This window comes from Muscardinus avellanarius (assembly GCF_963383645.1).
Source record: "Muscardinus avellanarius genome assembly, chromosome: 13".
In the NCBI taxonomy this organism is placed as follows: Eukaryota; Metazoa; Chordata; class Mammalia; order Rodentia; family Gliridae; genus Muscardinus; species Muscardinus avellanarius.
Window position 1 is genome coordinate 34,777,067 of NC_137799.1, and position 18,547 is coordinate 34,795,613.

At 37.6% G+C, this 18,547-nt stretch overlaps 1 protein-coding gene across 1 annotated transcript in view; it reads left to right on the plus strand.

Annotated features, from left to right (window-relative positions):
• ERP44 (endoplasmic reticulum protein 44) overlaps window positions 1–18,547 on the plus strand; it is a gene marked incomplete at its 3' end in the record, with an annotated part of 79,035 nt that overhangs the window by 32,587 nt on the left and 27,901 nt on the right. The window contains exons 3-4 of the mRNA XM_080708507.1: window positions 4,545–4,584; window positions 10,635–10,750. Of these exons, the coding sequence (XP_080564633.1) occupies window positions 4,545–4,584; window positions 10,635–10,750 (156 nt within the window). The remainder of the gene's footprint in view (window positions 1–4,544; window positions 4,585–10,634; window positions 10,751–18,547) is intronic.

Here is an 18,547-nt window from a genome sequence, read left to right on the forward strand (position 1 = left end):
GGACCTGTGTATCGACCTCTTGCTCTATGTCTGGAAAATTTTCTGCTATTACTTCCTTGAAGAGATTGTTGATCCCTTTGGTTTCACTTTCTTTTCCCTCCTCTATTCCAATTATTCTTAGGTTAGCTCTCTTAAAATGGGCCCATATTTCTTCAATATCAGATTCCTGCTGTCGGATATTTTTTTCTAGATTAGAAACTATGCGTTCATTTTTGGATTGCTCATCTTCTAAGAGCGAGATTCTGTTCTCCATGTGTTCTAATCGGTTGTTTGTGCTTTGAATTGAGGCCTTTACTTCATTAATTGCATCCTTTATCTCTTTTTGGCTCTCTCTGAGTTCTTTTCGAAGCACCTCTATTATTTCTACAGTTATTTTCCTGATTTGATCTTCTAGAAATCTCTGATTTTCTGTTTTATCGGGTTCTGATGTTGTGGGGTTGTGGGCATTTATTGCTCCAGTATTATTCCTCTTTCCCATGATTTCGGATGTTTGTGCCTTCTCTGGGTTCTTCCCTTGGGTCACTATGACTTCACTTAAGGTGTTCTGGATCTCGAGTCAGTAGTATCTCAGACCCCACTACTCCTTTACTGGGTTTTATCACAGAGTCTCCGACCCAGAGAGTCGATAGAGGCTGCTTTAGACTGTGGGGGGTGCCAGGTTGCACGTTCTCCTATGGTGTGATATCTCTGCCACCGCCCCTCCCCCACTGGGTCAAGTCCCAGTGAGTACAGTAATGGGATTTCTCCTCTGTGGCCCGCAATTTGACTCACTGTTCTTGAGTGCGCAGATGTAGCTGTACTGGCCTCGCTGAATTCGCTGCTGCTGCCGCCGGTGGCAATATGGCGCCGCTGCTACACCCTCGGCTATGGGGCTGGCGTTTTCTTCTTGGTTTTGATTTCGACTCTGAATCACTGCAGCGTGTGCTGAGCTCAGCCACTGGGAGCTTTAGACGCTCTCTGCGTGGAGAAATCCCGCCTGGCTGTTCCGCAGTGGCTCACCTAGGCTTGCTGTAGCCGTCCCGTGAATTCGCCGGTACCGCCGGCAGTATGGCGCTGCTGCCGCGTCTGCCGCGTCCTAGGGCGCGAGGCCAGTGTATCTCCTCTGTGGCTCTGTTCTCAGTCCGCTTTCTCTCTGGAGCCTGGTGATTTTTTATTTCACTGGTGATGGTGTTTTCTGGCTATGAAAGGCGCTGATTTTGTGGTAATGGAGATTTGTTGTTAGGGGGGCTCTTAAGCCCCGCTTTTCTCGGTTGCCATCTTCCCGGAAGTCTGTTTTATAGTTTTTGTTGTAGAGGTCTTTTAACATCTTGGGTTAGGTTTATTCCGAGGTATTTTATTGGTTTTGAGGTTATAGTGAATGGAATTGATTGTTTTATTTCTTTCATTGTGGATTCATTGTTGGTATAAAGAAAAGCCTCTGATTTCTTTAGGTTGATTTTGTATCCTGCAACTTTGCTGAATTTGTTAATTAACTCCAGAAGTCTTTTGGTTGAGTTCTTAGGGTCTTTTAGGTAAAGGATCATGTCATCTGCAAATAAGGATAATTTTAATTCCTCTCTTCCTATTTGAATTCCTTTGATTTCCTTCTCTTGTCTTATTGCTGTGGCAAGAGTCTCAAGGACTATATTGAAGAGGAGTGGTGATAGTGGACATCCTTGTCTTGTTCCCGATTTTAGGGGGAATTCTTGTAGTTTTTCCCTATTCAGTATAATGTTGGCTTTGAGTTTGTTGTATATTGCTTTAATGATGTTAAGGTATGTTTCTTTTATTCCAATTTTCTGTAGTTTGGTTTTTTTTTTTTTTTTTTTTTTTTTTTTTTTTTTAGTGGTACTGGGGTTCCTGGAAGCCCTTCTACCTACAGGCTACACTCCCAGACCTATTTTATATTTTTGAAACAGGGTCTCTTTAAGCCAGCGCGGTTGGCTTCGAACCTGCACGATCCTCCTGTCTCCACCTCCCAAGCGCGAGGATTACAAGCGTGCGCCACCACGCCTGGCTGTAGTGTTTTTAACATGAATGGGTGTTGGATTTTGTCGAAGGCTTTTTCAGCATTTATTGCTATTCTGATCTCTTTTATACTGTCATTGGACTCACTAAGTTCAGTAAGTGTGTTACTGAATGCATTGTTGAGTGTGATCATAGATACAGTTCACTTGAGGGAATTCATTTCTGATTTTTAAAAATAGCAGAGAGATGCCGGGCGTGGTGGCGCACGCTTGTAATCCCCACTCTTGGGAGGCAGAGACAGGAGGATCGCGCAGGTTTGAAGCCAGCCATGCGCGCTGGCTAGGAGACCCTGTTTCCAAGTAAAAATGTAAAAATAGGTATGGGAGTGTAGCCCGGAGGTAGAAGGGCTTCCAGGAACCCCAGTACCACCAAAAAAAAAAAAAAAAAAATAGTAGAGAGAAGGTAAAGATATGGTTGATAGAAAAACATAATTTAGGGGCCTAAAGAAAATGTTTTGTATATGGGATTAGGTAAGGGTCCAATTTTATTCTTTTCCATGTAATTATTATTTTTCAACAATATTTAGTTAAAAGATTATTATTTCTACCACCAAATGTTCGTGGAAACCTTGTCAAAAATAACTTGACAATATAGGGAAGAATTTAGGTCTAGGCTTTTATTTAACTCCAATGGTTTATATATCTGCCTTTAGAATAGTACTACACTGTTTCAATTATTGTAGCTTTATATGGTATGAAATCAGAAAATATATATCTTCTAGCTTTGTTCTTTTTCAAGATCGTTGTGGATACCTAGAGTCCATATTCCATATTAGGATAGATTTTTTTCTGAAAAATAAATATATAAATATATGATAGTTTCACCTAAAAAATAGAAAAAAATAGATTCTCTGGTAAGAAAGAAAGCAAAAAGAAATATTGAAATGTTATCTTTAAGTCATCAAAAGCTTGGTATCAGACAAATGAAACTGTTATGTGAGATTATCATTTTTAATTTTGGATAAATTGCTATAATACTAGATGTCAACTACTAAGCCAAGCATAGGAGGGGGGGATAGGGAGAGAACGGGGTGGGGATCAGGTGGGGGCTGACTGGGCAATGTGTGCATGTATGTCTACAAAAGTATGTATCCCACTATGATGTATGAATACAGTGCACCTATTAAAAAAATAAAAAATAAAAATAAATAAATAAATAAAAATAAAATAAAATAAAATAAAAAAAAGAAAATGTGCAGTTTGTGTTTATATGATTTGTTTCTTTTTTGGATTTAAATACTCTGTTTCTCCCATAGGTTTGCACACAATAACAAAACCAAAAATATTAGTAGTAAAAGGAGTTAAAACATTCATTGTGTACCATACCTTTTTGTGTCCCTAGAACTACTTTTCTCTTTCTTTTTTTTTTCTTCCTTTTTTTATTTATTTATTTTTTGTGTGTGAGACTGGGAATGGAACTCAGGGACATTCTACCTCCAAGCTCTGCCCCAGCCCTATTTTTTATTCTTTATTTTGAAACAGAGTCTAACTAGGTTGCAGAGAGCCTCACTAAGTAGCTGAGGCTGGCCAAACACCTGTGATCCTCCTATCTCAGCCTCCCAAGTACTGGGATTACAAGTGTGTGCCACCCCATCTGGCTGGTTCCTGGAACTTTAAATGCTAAAAACAAAACAAAACACACACACACACATACACACACACACACATACACACACACACAACAACAACAACAAAGAAACAAAAACCTAGTTCCATCTTATGGGATCCAAAGAGCTGCAGTTCTGTAAGTTTAGCATGTATCAGAATTGCCTGAATGTCTTATTAATATCTGTACAGCTGGTATCAACCCTGAGCTTCTGATAGAAACTACCAGCCTCCACCTAATTTGCATTTCTTGAGTTTCTAGGTGACATTGGTGCTTCTGGTCCAGACACCACAGTTTGTGAGCCACAGCTTTAGATGGGATAGGCAGGTAGCTATAACAAGTGCTTCAAGGTATAAAGGAAAGAAAATTGAAATTCACCTGTCATTCTCATGCCCTTTACCTTCCAAATTCTAGAATAACTGTGTTTTAACTCATTAGTACTTGAGAAATTTAAGTTTCTCTGAATTAGGTTTAGGCAAAAGAGTACAGATGTAGGCTGTGTCTTTCTCATGCTATGTTCACCTCCTGATATGCAAATGGTGGTTTTTATTTTTGCAACAGAGAGTAATGTTTAACAGGAACCAGAAAAAAGTGCTTCTTGTCCAATTGTTAGTTATAGATTACTTACTGCTACTAGGTAGGACATTTGAAATTTAGAAATCGCTTAGTTCTACAGGTCTCTTCTGTGATACAGGATTTTATTTAAGGAACTAATTCTCAGTTATTCATGAATATGGTGGAAGATGAAAAAGTTATTAAAATCTGAATTCCACTTTATGAGAGTGGACTATCTAATAGTTAATATTTGCCTGATCTGGATTTGATTTTCTTACTTGTTTGGAATTTTAGTTGGGAAAATATGATGATGGAAATCATATCTCTATGTCAAAATTATGTAGACACAAATAACTTTAGTTTTTTTTCAATTTCAGACAATGCTGATGTTGCTTTAGTAAATTTTTATGCAGACTGGTAAGTAATCTTATTTTTATTTTTTGGGTATTTTTGTTGTCATTTGTTTTTTAATTTGCTGAAGGTGAATATGCCTTTATTAGATAGGATGAAGGGGGGAAACATTTTTTATTTCAAAAAAGATTCCCTATATAAAATAAATACATAAATAACTTAGGATTTCTATTTTAAGGGAGAAATATAACAGATTCAGTTGCACTGCATCTTAAAAACTAAAATATGACAGAAACAAAATAACATACTGCAATTTTATCTGTCTTGACTATGGAAAGAGGGCAGAGTTTAGTGGTCAGAATTTAGGTGCGGCAAGTTTAAAGGGGAAAACGTTGATATTTTTCAACCTACTGCAATCTGCTACCTCTTGTAGGAAATCTTTGCTCTTTTTTCTGAATAGCATTCTATCCTGTTCATGTGGTATTCTCTGTGCCACATTCTTTTCAACTACAGGTTGAATATCTTACCTGAAATGCTTGGGACCAGAAGTACTTCCGACTTTGGATTTTTTTCCAAAGTATTTGCCTAGATTTGCTCTAATCTGAAAGCCCAAAGTCCACAATACTCCCCAAATCTGAAGCATACTATTGTGTCTTTTTTTTCTTCTTCTTTTTTTTTTTTTTTGAGTGTCTTTGTGCCTTAGCAAACAGACTTTGAGGGCAGTTATGTCTTACTAGTATTCCCAGAATCTAAAACAATGTCATGATATGTAGTAAATTTTAAAAAAGTGTATCCTCGAGATAGGAAAATTTAGCTGAAGAGAAACTTGAAACATTGGCACAATCTTTTATTTCTAGATGGTCTCTGTCCTATTTGACTCTTAAAGTCTTACTCTCTACCAGCTGCCAGGATCCCATTATAGTCTTTGAGTTTACCTAGATTTCTGCCTCTAGTCTTAGATATTTTCATTTTATTCTGTATAATGTAAGCTGGAGTTTTTTTTTCCTACAGTGCAAATTAGTTTACATTCATCTTACACCTCTAAAATGGCTTTCCATTACCTTTGGGTTAAAGTTTAAGTCCCTTATATTGACATAGAAGGCCCCTGAGGATTTGATCCCTTCCTATTTCCAGAGCAGCGTCTCTTGCCTCTTTCCTGTCCCGCATTCTTCTTGTTATACTGAACTTCGTTCAACTCAGGAAATTCTGTATGTTTCATCACTGAACTTATATTTCCCCTGCCTGGATTTATCACTTTTTCTTCTTATCCACACCTGCAGTTAGTGGTATGCTAATCATCTTTCAGGTCTTAGATTAGATGCCACCTTCTTCATGTTGTCCTCTATCAATATGCCTATCCCTGCTCTCAAGTTAGATAGAAACCCTTCCTCTACAGATGGTCCCCAGTTTACAGTGATCCGATTTAGGATTTTTCAACCTTACTGTGGTACTAAAATGGCACACATTCAGTAGAAACTGTACTCTCCTCCTTATTGAGCTAGTGATACGTACGCAGTCCCATACTCTCATCGTGGGCAGTGGCAGCAAGGTGCAGCTCCCAGTCAGTTATACCATCACCAGAGTAAACAATCAGTATTCTATAGTGTATTGTGTAGCTGAGCTATGTTTGATATATGAAGCATATTAATGCATTTTCAACTTAGGATATTTTAAATTTCTAATATATTTATTAGAATTTAATCTCATTTTGAGTATTTCCTGTAACACCCCAATCTTACCCAATCATAGCATTTTTATGATATCTATATCTATATATCTATATATCTATATATCTATATCTATCTATCTATCTATATATATATATATATCTAGGGATGGAGCCTCAGGGGCCTTCTACCTCTGGGCTATACTCCCAGACCTATTTTATATTTTATTTGGAAACAGGGTCTCTTAAGCCAGTTGAGGCTGGCTTCGAACCTGAGCGATCCTCCTGTCTCAACCTCCCAAGCACAGGGATTACAAGTGTGCGCCACCACACCCGGCTTATGCTATAATTTAATTGGTGGTTTCCTACTATATTGTTTTCTCCTTTTTTTTTTGGTGGTGGTACTGGGGTTCCTGGAAGCCCTTCTACCTCCGGGCTACACTCCCAGACCTATTTTTACATTTTTATTTGGAAACAGGGTCTCCTAAGCCAGCGCGCGTGGCCGGCTTCGAACCTGCGCGATCCTCCTGTCTCTGCCTCCCAAGCGCGGGGATTACAAGCGTGTGCCACCATGCCCGGCCTTGCAGAGACAGGAGGATCGCGCAGGTTTGAAGCCGGCCATGCGCGCTGGCTTAGGAGACCCTGTTTCCAAATAAAAATGTAAAAATAGGTCTGGGAGTGTAGCCCGGAGATAGAAGGGCTTCCAGGAACCCCAGTACCACCAAAAAAAAAAAAAAAAAAAAAAAGTTATCATTACTTTATTTTTCAATATAATCTCCAAACACTTTGCATACTACATGGCTGATAAGTGCATAATAAATACCTACTGGGTGTATGTAGGTATAGATATGGGTATTTTTTTCTGTGAAGATTGATTTTATTTATTTATTTATTTTTGTAGTCCTAGGAATTGAACCCATTGACACTGTACCTCTGAGCTACACCCCCAGCCCTTTTTTTTTTAAATTTTGAAACAGGGTCTCACTAAATCATAGAGGTCCTTGCTAAGTCGCTGAGGCTGGCGGTAAACCTGCGATCCTCTTCTCAGGCCTCCCAAGTACTGGGATTACAAGTGTGAGCACCCTGTGTGGCCTGAAGGGTTACTTTGGAGCAATGGGGCTCAGTCCTTTTTGACAGCTGCTTTCCTCATGTTTGCCAAGATACTGCTCAGCCCCTCACTTCCTGTTGGCAGTGATGTGTGTTCCCACCCTATTCTTGATGAACTTGAGGGCCTGCTTGTCCTCAAAGGCCTTCAAAGTCCCGTGGTACAGCAGTCACTGGGGGCAAGGCCACAGACTTCTCAGATCACATCCCACACCAGGGTTGTGTGCTTGGTGAGACACCTGTGCAGTGGCTGTCCCTCGGGTGGTTCACATTCTTAATCACTTTTGGTCCTTGTGGTCCATGGCCAGGGACTACTGCAAAGCCATGGCCGCTGCAGGGGAAGCTCTGTACGGGTATTTAAAGAACTTAGCAAAAAACTGAACTCAGAGAACATACTATCTATAAAATGTATAACAAATGTGACATTTTCCAAGATAAAATTAGGATTTTCCAGATATAGTAGTAGTCAGAAAGCTTAGTAGAATATTATCTAGTCTAGTCCACTTTGTCTTTGTGGTACTAGAGAGATTGAACCCAGGGGCATTCTACCTCTGAGCTGCACCCCAAGCCCTATTACATTTTAATTTCTAAATAGGGTCCTCATTAGGTTGATAAGAGTCTCACTATCTGTTGAGACTGTTCTTGAACCTGTAATCCTCCTGTCTCTGCTTCCCAAGTATTGGGATTACAGGCATGCACCACACCTGGTTTTCATTTTATTTTAAAAATAAGAAAACAAAGATACAGAGGAACAAGGTACTTTCCCAACTTTACTTATTTAGATTGCAGCAAAGGAGAACTGGAACACATTTCTCTTGACTGAAGGATTTTGTTTGTAATAAGGAAGAAAAATAGAACATTCTCCTGACCTTTTTGTAAAAACTGAATTGGAAATGTGGACTAGATTTAGTTACTTAGGAAAACATCCTGCCTAAAGAAAACCTTGAGCTGTTAATGAATTGTTATTCTTTTATTTAACTGAGAAAAACTGGGCAATTGACTTTAGGGCATGTACTTACTCTCTCTGATCTTAAAGTCTAACTTCTGAATTCTCTCTGGAAATTGGTCTCTCATAGAGCTGCCTAAAAATACTGCTGTGTCTCAGAGAGTAATAAGCAATAGTAAATGTTCAGTAATGCTGTTATGTGCTAGACTCATATATTATTTTTAATACTCAGAATTGCCCTGCAGGTAGGTATTATAATTTCCATTTTAGGTTGAGGAAGTTGAGGCTCAGAAAGGTCATACGGCTAGTAAGTGGTGGAACTGGGATTTAAACTCAGGTATGTCTAACTCCAAAGCTTATTTTTCTCCCTACTAGATCGTATTTGTAAGTGTCCCCAAAGTGTCACTTACCTGTTTGTTTGATTTGTTAAGTATTAATTTAAGTACCTGATTGGAGATTGGGTTCAGAGGACCATACAGCTCTTTTAATAGATTCACTGCTTTTTTCAATAGTTTTTATAAATGTAATATTTTCATGTGTATGGATATGTATGAAGGTATAGTAATATTTACGGAGTTTTTATTTCACCTTCTCCTTTAACATCTTAGTTTTAAAATTGATGCTACCTTAACCATGAACCTGTGGTTATATACTTACCAAGTAGCAAGCAAACTGGACAATCTGGAAAGAGTCCACTATGTGAGTCTTCACTTTGCCTTTAAGCCAGAAGCCCGTCCACTAATTCTTTACTAAGCCATGTCCAAATTCTTCAAGAAACTGTAATCTTTATTCCTTGCCTCCCCTGCCCTCCACCTACCCTATTTTCAGCAAGTTGTGAGAATCCATAAGCCTGGAGTCCTACTCTCTTCAGTCCCTTCATTCTGTCCACTTATTCATTTATTAGAAATCTATTGACTGCTTATTAGAATATGTAGTCAAATAAGACATGGTCCATGATGTCCACAGACCCTATCCACCTATCCCAGATGGGAGAGATTTAAGAATGCTAAAAGAGGAAAGAACCACTTGAAAGCAAGAGATTGAAGATACAGATTGTGTCTCCTTGATATATTCTAGGACATCTCCTTAGGAAGTCAGGTGAGTAGGTTAGAAGAGATATATACAAGAAGAAATAGGGAGGAGGTATAACATTTGCATCCTTTAGCAGGCTTTAGAATATTCTTATTGGACTATAGCTAGTATGTATGACTTAACCACACATAGATTAAAGAGTTCACAGGCTTCATTTAAATAAATTTCTTATTGCACAAGGGCTCTGGAAGCAATAGTAACAGATATAGGTTAACATATTCTTTTTCATATGAGAGTGCTTATTCTACCCAGTATGTGTATGCCAATTGTTCTCTTCTTCTTAGATTCTTTTAATGACCTACAATATATATTCATAAAGTGGTTGTTCTGATTAAGAAATAGAATTAGTAGTAACAAGTTTCTGTAATATTGTGGGGTTTGTGTCCTGTTTTAAACAAACAAACAAAAGGAACTATGGACAGGAAGTCTTATTTAGGAATTTAAAATATTTGCTTCTGGATTTGGTATATTTAGTATGTTTACAGATATAAAATTCTATTTTATATAGGGGTAAATCTTAAAGAAAAACAGTTTAATATATACTATTTATCTTTTTTTTTTTTTTTTTTTTTTTTTTTTGCGGGTCTTGGGATGGAACCCAAGGGCATTTGACTTCCGAGCTACAGCCCCAGCCCTATATTTTATTCTTTATTTTGAAACCAGGTCTCACTGATTTGCAGAGGGCCTCACTAAGTAGCTGAGGCTGTCCGCAAACCGCGATCCTCCGGTCTCAGCCTCCCGAATGCTGGGATTACAAGCGTGCGCCACCACGCCTGGCCTATTTATCCTTTTAATATAACTTACTTATTTAGTATGCTAAGTTTTCTCTGAGATTTGATAGAATAGCCAGGTATTTGCGATAAACTAAAAGAGTTTATATGTTAGTCTAAAAATGTGTTCATTATTTAGAGAAATTTAATTTAGTTTATAAATGCTCAAATCTCAGTAGTTAAAAATTCTAGTAGTGTATCTTAGAGGGAATATTGCAGACTTATTTCATGACTTTCTCTGTGTTCCATATACTTATTTCATGACATTCTGTGTGTTCAAGATACAGTTATCTTAAGGTAAAAAAAAAAGAAATAAAATCTTTTAGTTATTTACACAATATTTGAATTAGAGCATAGTCTTTGAATTCAAAATTGCCTTCATCTCCGTTGACTGACATCAGGACTTGTGATTAATTATATATGTAATTGTCTCACACAGTTCTTTGTTGTAAATATTTTAAGTATTGATGGGTGATAACTGAAATAAGGTGTTATTATTTATGCTTTTCATTTCTAATGAGTATGCTTGTCTGTATAGGTGTCGTTTCAGCCAGATGTTGCATCCAATTTTTGAGGAAGCCTCTGATGTCATTAAGGAAGAATATCCAAGTAAAAATCAAGTAGTGTTCGCCAGAGTTGATTGTGATCAGCACTGTAAGTGACTCAGGAGGACGTCTGGAAGAAATGGAACCAGTCTCTCCTTTCCTACACAAACATACACACACACACACACACACACACACACACACACACTCTCTCTCTCTCTCTCTCTCTCTCTCTCTCTCATTCTCTCTCTCTTACTTTTTTTTAATGCCCTACTTTAAGTGGAGAACAAACCCATAAGGTTCTGGTAACCCTCATTAAATTGTTAATATTTAATCTTCAACACTACTTTCCATTTGCTTGTGTGAAACGTTTTTTAAATTAAAATGCAGTAGATGAAACTATAGATAGTAAATCATAATCAGCAATAAGTTCTACCAAAGCAGATACCTAAATCAATAAATAAAATTGAAACACAGTTTTAGAAGAAAAATACGGATTCTTGTAACTCTTAGAGTCATGCAAAAACATCATTGTAGTCATTTCATATAATTTTTTTGTTTTCTCTTTTTTAAAGATTCTGCTAGGGTTGGCATCTCTAATGTGTAATAAGCTGTAGTTATAATAAGAACTGCTGGGATTTTAATTAGAATTACTTTGAACCTTAGACCAATTTGTAGGGAATGTTACTTTCACAGTATTTTCTTAAGATCTATGAACATTGTATGTCTCTCATATATTTAGGTATTTTCAGTTTCAGCAGTGTTTTGCAGTTTTCAGTCTACATATGTTGTACATCTTTGTGAGATTTATCTCTAAGTTTTTTTTTTTTTTTTTGTGGGTCTGAGGGTGGAACCTAGGGGCATTCGACCTCTGAGCTACACCTCCTGCCCTATTTTTTATTCTTTATTTTGAGACTAGGTCTCACTGAGTTGCAGAGGGCCTCACTAACTAGCTGAGGCTGTCCACGAACCGCGATTCTCCGGTTCAGCCTCCCAAATGCTGGGATTACAAGCGTGCGCCAGCACGCCCGGCTTGTATTTCTTATTTTTAATACTGTTAGACATGCTATTTTTAAAATGAACTTTGTATATTTTAAATTGATTTTAGATATATAGAAAAGTTACAAATAATATAGTTTCCTTTTATTGTACTCCTTTGTGTATTTTGCCCTATTTTCATCATTTTGCATTATTATGGTATATTTTCAGGAATAAGTAACAAATATTGCCATATAACTATTAATCAAACTGCATACTTAGTGCAGATTTGGTCAGGTGTTCCACTAGTGTCTTTCTTCTGTTCAAGGATATTGCATTTAGTCATCAGATCTTCTTTATCTCTGTCCGTTTATTGATACTTAAATTTTTTTTTACAACTTTAACAGTTTTCTTTTGAAGTATTGATCAGGCAGTTTGTAGAATGTCCCCCATTTGAGGTTTATGTGGTATTTTTTCCTCAGGCTTTGCACATCTATTGTGAGATCGAGTTCTTAATATTTCCTATTTTTATGGTAGAAATGGCATTGATGGTTTGTAATTTAATTTCTTTTTTCTTGCTAGCATATAGAAATAAAACTGAATTTTGTATATTGCTCTCATATACAGGAACTTATGCGTTCCAACAGGTCTTATGTAGACTCCATAGCATTTTCTAGTTTTACCTCTATGGCTTATACTACCTTATAGTATTCTTTCCAGCCAAGCATGCTACTTGTTGGCTTTGGGATCAGTTTTTGTTTAGCAGAAGACATGTAAGAGATTTCTTATAAGGTCAGAAGGTGGCCTCAGAATCCCGGCCCTCCCTGTGTCTCATTCTTATTAATCAGCCTACTGTGTCCTGCCTTCTAATACTTCATTCTGTCTGCCTTGCTTCTGACTCACTGCTTCACGTAGACTCCTTGTTCAGAGTCATAGTATTGTTGCTTGGAGAAATTCCTGTAAAACTTTTTTAGTCAAATTACCTGGAAGAAACCCAGAGTGCTTATGTGGATTTAGACATGCTCTTACACATATTATTTCTGTTGTATTCACCATGGTGCCTTGAGTTATGAAGTATTATATATTCATTCAACAACAACCAAAACATTTTATGCCTGTTGGAGTAATGCCATGTGGTAAGTCCTAGATATATAGCAATGAACTGTCCACACCCAGGTAGGCAAGAGAAATACACAATTATGTATTGTGATAACTGTTTTGAAGGAAAGGTATAGAATGCTGTGAGGTAATATAAGTCTAACAGTCTGGGGAGATAGGGAAGTCCTCTTGGAGGAGATGGCACAAAGTTTGAAGGAGTAGTAGGTATTTTCAAGGGCTTAGGGTATGAATAATGTTTTAGAAGGAGCGAAGGAGCAACAGGTGTGAGGTTTCCGAACATGGGCTTTTTTTTTTTTTTTTTTTTTTTTGGTGGGTCTGGGGATAGAATCCAGGGGCATTCGACCCCCGAGCTACACCCCCTGCCCTATTTTTTTTGTGTGTGTGGGTCTGGGGATGGAACCCTGGGGCATTTGACCTCTGAGGTACACCCCTAACCCTATTTTTTATTCTTTTAGTTTTGAAACTAAGTTGCTGAGGGCCTCACTAAGTTGCTGAGGCTATCCTCTGAGCTCAGCCTCCCAAATGCTGGGATTACAAGCATATGCCGACATGCCCGGAAGAACATGGGCTTTCGAGGGAGCTGGATTCTGCTTTCATCATGAGGACAAAGACACCAGCACAGACTGAATGATTTACTAAAGTTACATAGTAATTGTAGGGAGCTAGATTGTAACTCAGGAATATATTTCTTTTATCAGCTAACTTTACTTTTTCAAAGGCCAAAATGAAGTAATTTGAATAGAATTCTCATGGAAACCTAGAATTCACCTATATGAATTATACGATTGATTAGATGACCCCTAAGTGGTCATTATGTAAACAAAAATGTAGTTGCTTATATGTGGCTCAGCCTTCTATTAAGGCAGAATCCTTTGTTCTAGAACCAGAAGTCACCTACTTATTATGTCATATACAGTTGGATAAGTCACTTCAGGAAGTCACTATATTTGATTCGGCATTGTCAGTAAAAAGTGTGTGTGTGCTTAAAGAGCATTAGGGTAACCAAATGCAGTAAATTGTTTCTAGGAAGATATATACAGGTGTTCATTACTTATTATCTTTTCTGTTAATTTTTGCAGTTTTAGAAACTTGATATAAAAAAAGTCACCAAATATCTAGTTTGTCATTTAGCAGGTCTTGTTGCTTTAATTTTTGAAGAAATGTGTTTGGAGAAAGCTAGATATCTGCACTGTACAGGTATATTGTGATTATTGTTAATTGTGATTTTTATTTTCACTATTATAAGTCACCTTCAACACAATCATTGAATTTATTTATTTATTTATTTTTCGTGGTATTGGGGATGGAACCCAGGAGCATTCTACCTCCAAGGTACACCTCCAGTTCTATTTTTTATTCCTTATCTTGAAACAGGGTCTCACTGAGTTGCAAAGAGCCTCACTAAGTTGCTGAGGCTGGCCACAAACCTGCGATCCTCTTGTCTCAGCCTCCCAAATGCTGGGATTACAAGTGCGCGCCACTACGCCCAGCTCACAGTCATTGAATTTAAAAGGTGTTTTCTTGAATGGCTTTTTCCTGGCATTTTGAGGAATGCTTAGAGCCACTTAATAGCTTTTGAAAACTGACCCCAGCTCTCTGTGCGGCTGCCCTCAGTTTTTCAATGAGAACCTCTTATGAGCATGTGTGGCAATTGAGGCCATTTCTGCTGTCTTGGGGCTGCTTTCTTTCATATGGTGCCGTTACCTGAATATTAGCGTCTCTTTCCCAGAAGATGTGAGGAAATGTAGATGTGCCTTTTGTGAATATTCTCCCATTATCAAGTAGAATTTATGCTGATAATTCCAAGATGGCTTATTCTTAGGAAATACAATAATAAACCCATCAACAGATAAAATAAGGAAAACCAGCTTATCCTATTAATAAATGCAAAGAAACTTGATAAAATCCAACATAGTTATCTGTTATCTCCTTCTCCTCTTTCTCCTCTTCTTCTTCTCTTCTTTTTTTTCTTTTAGTATCAGGATTGGACATTCTACTTCGGAACTACACCGCAATCTTATTTTATTTTTGTGAAATAAATATTTTTTTATTTTTGAAAGAGTTCCTCACAGTCTTACTTTGTTGGTGAGGCTAGGCTTGAACCTGAAATCTTATCTCAGCCTTCCAAGTACTAGAATTATAGGTGTGTGCCACCACTCCTGATGCAACACAGTTTCTTTAAAGAAAATGTTGTTGAAAGAAATTGTGAATTGTGTCAAAATAGATCAATCGACCTTTGTTTGCATATGAGTTTTTAATCTTTAATGGTTATTTGTCAATTCATAAGTGTGATACAAGCTCAAATTGAGATACCACATGCTTGAATTTAGTTCTGAAATCTCAGCCAGAAGCCTCGCATATTGTCCTGTTTGGGGAAACTCGCAAAGGCTTCGTTGCATTTTTTTTCCCCCTTTACCAGCCCTCTTTAAGAATTGGGGATGAGGTGAGATCAAAAATCAAACAACAGGCCAGGCGTGGTGGTGCACGCTTGTAATCCCAGCATCCGGGAGACTGGGACAGGAAGAGCTAGATGAAGAATGAAAGCAACAGTGGGTGTAACTTGCTAATTCCACCCAGTCAGCTCTTCTGTTTCTGTGTATGAACTGGATTTAGCAGCCTTACTGATCTCTCTCTCTACCTACAAAATAATAATGCTGGGAACTGCCTGTAGTAGACATTTCTGGAACCTCCTTTGACGCCGGATTGTCATCAGAAAGCTTACAGTTACTTAAGCTCAAGTTTTTTGTTTTTTTAAAATTTTGTTGTAGAGCATAGAGCTTATCCCTTAAGACCCAGTTTTTCCATTTGCTATATTTAATGTAAGGAATAGACAAGCTGTGGGGAGAACAGGAAGAGGAAAGGGAAGAGTCAGGGCAACTAGAAGAGGAGGAGAATGTTGAGGAACAACCCCTTTCTGTTGCCCAGAGGCCATTTCTGTCCCTGCCCTGGAGCAGATCAGGTGTCCTCACTTGTCTTGCGGAGCTTCTGCCATTTGTAGGACCCATGAAGAGAAATTGCATATCTGTTAGACATATATCTTACTGTTAATACCTTGCATAGAGCAAACTTATATTGTACTCTAAGCATCTCCAAACTGTTACACATTTTTTGGTGTGTGTATTATATATTAAGAGTTTTAAGTATCTCATTTGAAGATGGTTGCCATGGTGTATGCCAGTACTCCCAGTTGCTGAGGTTTGCCACGAACCTGCAAAGAGGATAGAAGGTTTGTGGTCAGGTGCAGCAACTTGGTAAGACCCCCAGCAACTCAGTGAGACCCTGTTAAAGAAAAAGCAAAAAAGGCTGGGGTGTAGTTAAGAGATAAACTGTGCCCCAACAACAAAAATTTTTCATTTGAGATTCTAGCCTGTGGAAACAATGAGAAATAGTATTAGCAGCAGCAGTAGTAGTAATATTAATCGTGATAAAATGTAAGTTCTATAAGTAAAGGGACCTTGTCTCTACTCCTTTATCTTTAGCAGTGAATTGCTATCTAGCAAATACTAGGTTTTCAGTTGTAGTTGTTGAAAAGATAGATGGATAAATGAGTAATAAACAGTAGTTAGCATTTATGAACTGTTACTTTTGTAGATACATTAAGTACTTAAAATGGATTATCTCATTATTTCCCAACAATACAACAAAGAATTTTCTACCATATTTTACCAAATCTAACTCATCATTTCTATGAGGCATAATTTTATTTTCATCTGCAGAATCAGAGAAAACCTGAACTGCATCAAAAATGTTTTAACCATTTAAAAATTTTTGTCATGAAAACTGTTTTTGATTCATTTAGATGTAGTTTTTTATATTATTACTATATTTCCTTAAAAGGGAAGTAAATTTATTTAAGTAATTGTGAAACACCTTCAGATTCAGAGTCTGACTCTCCTACATCATTTTCTGTGTTTTTCACACAGTATTGACTTCATGCCATCATCAAGTATTGGTAATACTCTTGATTAAGGAATGTTACTCTCTAGGAGTTTCTTCAGAGTTCCTGAGAGCAATTCTGCAAGCATTGATGCTAGTTAACACTTTCTTATTTGACTAGCCTCAGAGTTTTTTTTCCCCTCAATTATGACATGTCACACTGTTAAGTAGCTTTTATTCCAAGGGATGTATGCATGTACAAGTATATCACTTTGAGTCTCACTATGATATATAATTATAGCACACCAAGAAAAGAATATATATATGTGTGTGTGTGTGTGTGTGTGTGTGTGTGTGTGTGTGTGTGTATGTATGTATATGTATATGTAAAAGAAACAAATGTTAATTGTGCTTTTTCTCAGTGGTTGAATTACAAGTAATTCTTGTTTTCTTCTTTTTGATTGCCTGTTTCCAAAATGTCTTCACACTTCCATACATGCACATGACGCACGTATGTGAGCACACACTCACATACTTAAAACATGGCCATGCTTTAACTGTGGAGCATTATTACATCTCATCTTTCGCAATCTTGTTTGGGTAGTTTGGGAAGTTTCAGAGTAGGCTTTATCACTCTGATGGTCTTGCTGCCTTGGATCTAGAGGGTCCCATCAGTAGCCATTGGTGGGACCAGGTTCTCTGCTGACCTCCAGTGGCTAGAGGCTATATGGCACCAAGCAGGAGGGGCTCATAAGTTATTTTCTGGTCAGTGCAGAACTTTCTGATTTCCACTAGCACTTTTAGGAAATTCTTTGTTTATTGTCCTTTAGTTAGGTAGAGCATGCTTCCCTGTCCCCGAGTTACTCTTATCCGTCTTGTCTTCGGGTACAACTTGAACCTTCCTTATTGGAAATCAAGAAGCTTTAATAAGAGCTACACATAAATGCTACATTAAGAATAAGAAAATATAAAGTGAAGAGTTCATATCCACAAAATAAAGTTAGGATGCTCAGGTTAAGCTTGGGTTCTGAGTAAACTTCTAGGCCTGCCTTTTGTTTTTCTGGTTAGGGTTTTATTTGGTTGTGCTTTTGTTTTTGGTAGATTGTTTGCTGCTTGCTTTAGAGGGGGATGATTTGGTAATAGGAAGTGGCACATACTCAAAAGTGGTCCTCCTTCTGGAACCAGAAGAACAGTAGGACTTTCCTGTTGAAATCATTGGCCTCTTTGTACGAACTGCCATGGATGGTCGTAGCAGGGAGGGACATTGATGAGATAGGGCTGGAAGCAGTTTACCCACTTCAGCCCCTACTAGGCATTTGTGAAGCAGACAGGAAGAAAAGGACATCAAGGAAAAGTAAGTGACCGTTGAAGCCAAAGTGCATGCTAATTTTCCAATGAGGGAGCTGTTAACTTTCTGAAATTTACAATTCTTCTGACATTTATTTTAACATTTGATCTATTGAGTTAAAAAAAAAACTCCATTTATTATACCTCTTAAGTCATTCTTTGTTATATTGTCAAAATGTCACATTGTAATTACCTTAAAATCACTTTTGGCCAGAGCTTATAAAAAGTCATCTCTATGTCTCATTATTGATCAATGTAATTTTAAGGCTTTTGCTTCCTAATAATTAAAAGCCACCTCGTTAAGCAGCATACCTGCTGCCATGATATTGTTAAGAATGAAGGCATAAACTATTTAATCTCAAAATAGTCCTCTGCAATGTTTTGCTCCATTACCACAAGGCAGCATAGAAGTTATAATGTTTAAGTTTGTAAACAGACTGTTGTTATTTCTTCCAGGATTATTGCAGTAGTTACCTTACTAGTCATTCTGGTTCTTTGTGACTGCCATGCAAACACTTTGAAAGCCCAACTCTATGTCTCTCTGGCTGCTTTTCAAAACCAGGATAGAATTAAAGCTCTGCGAGCA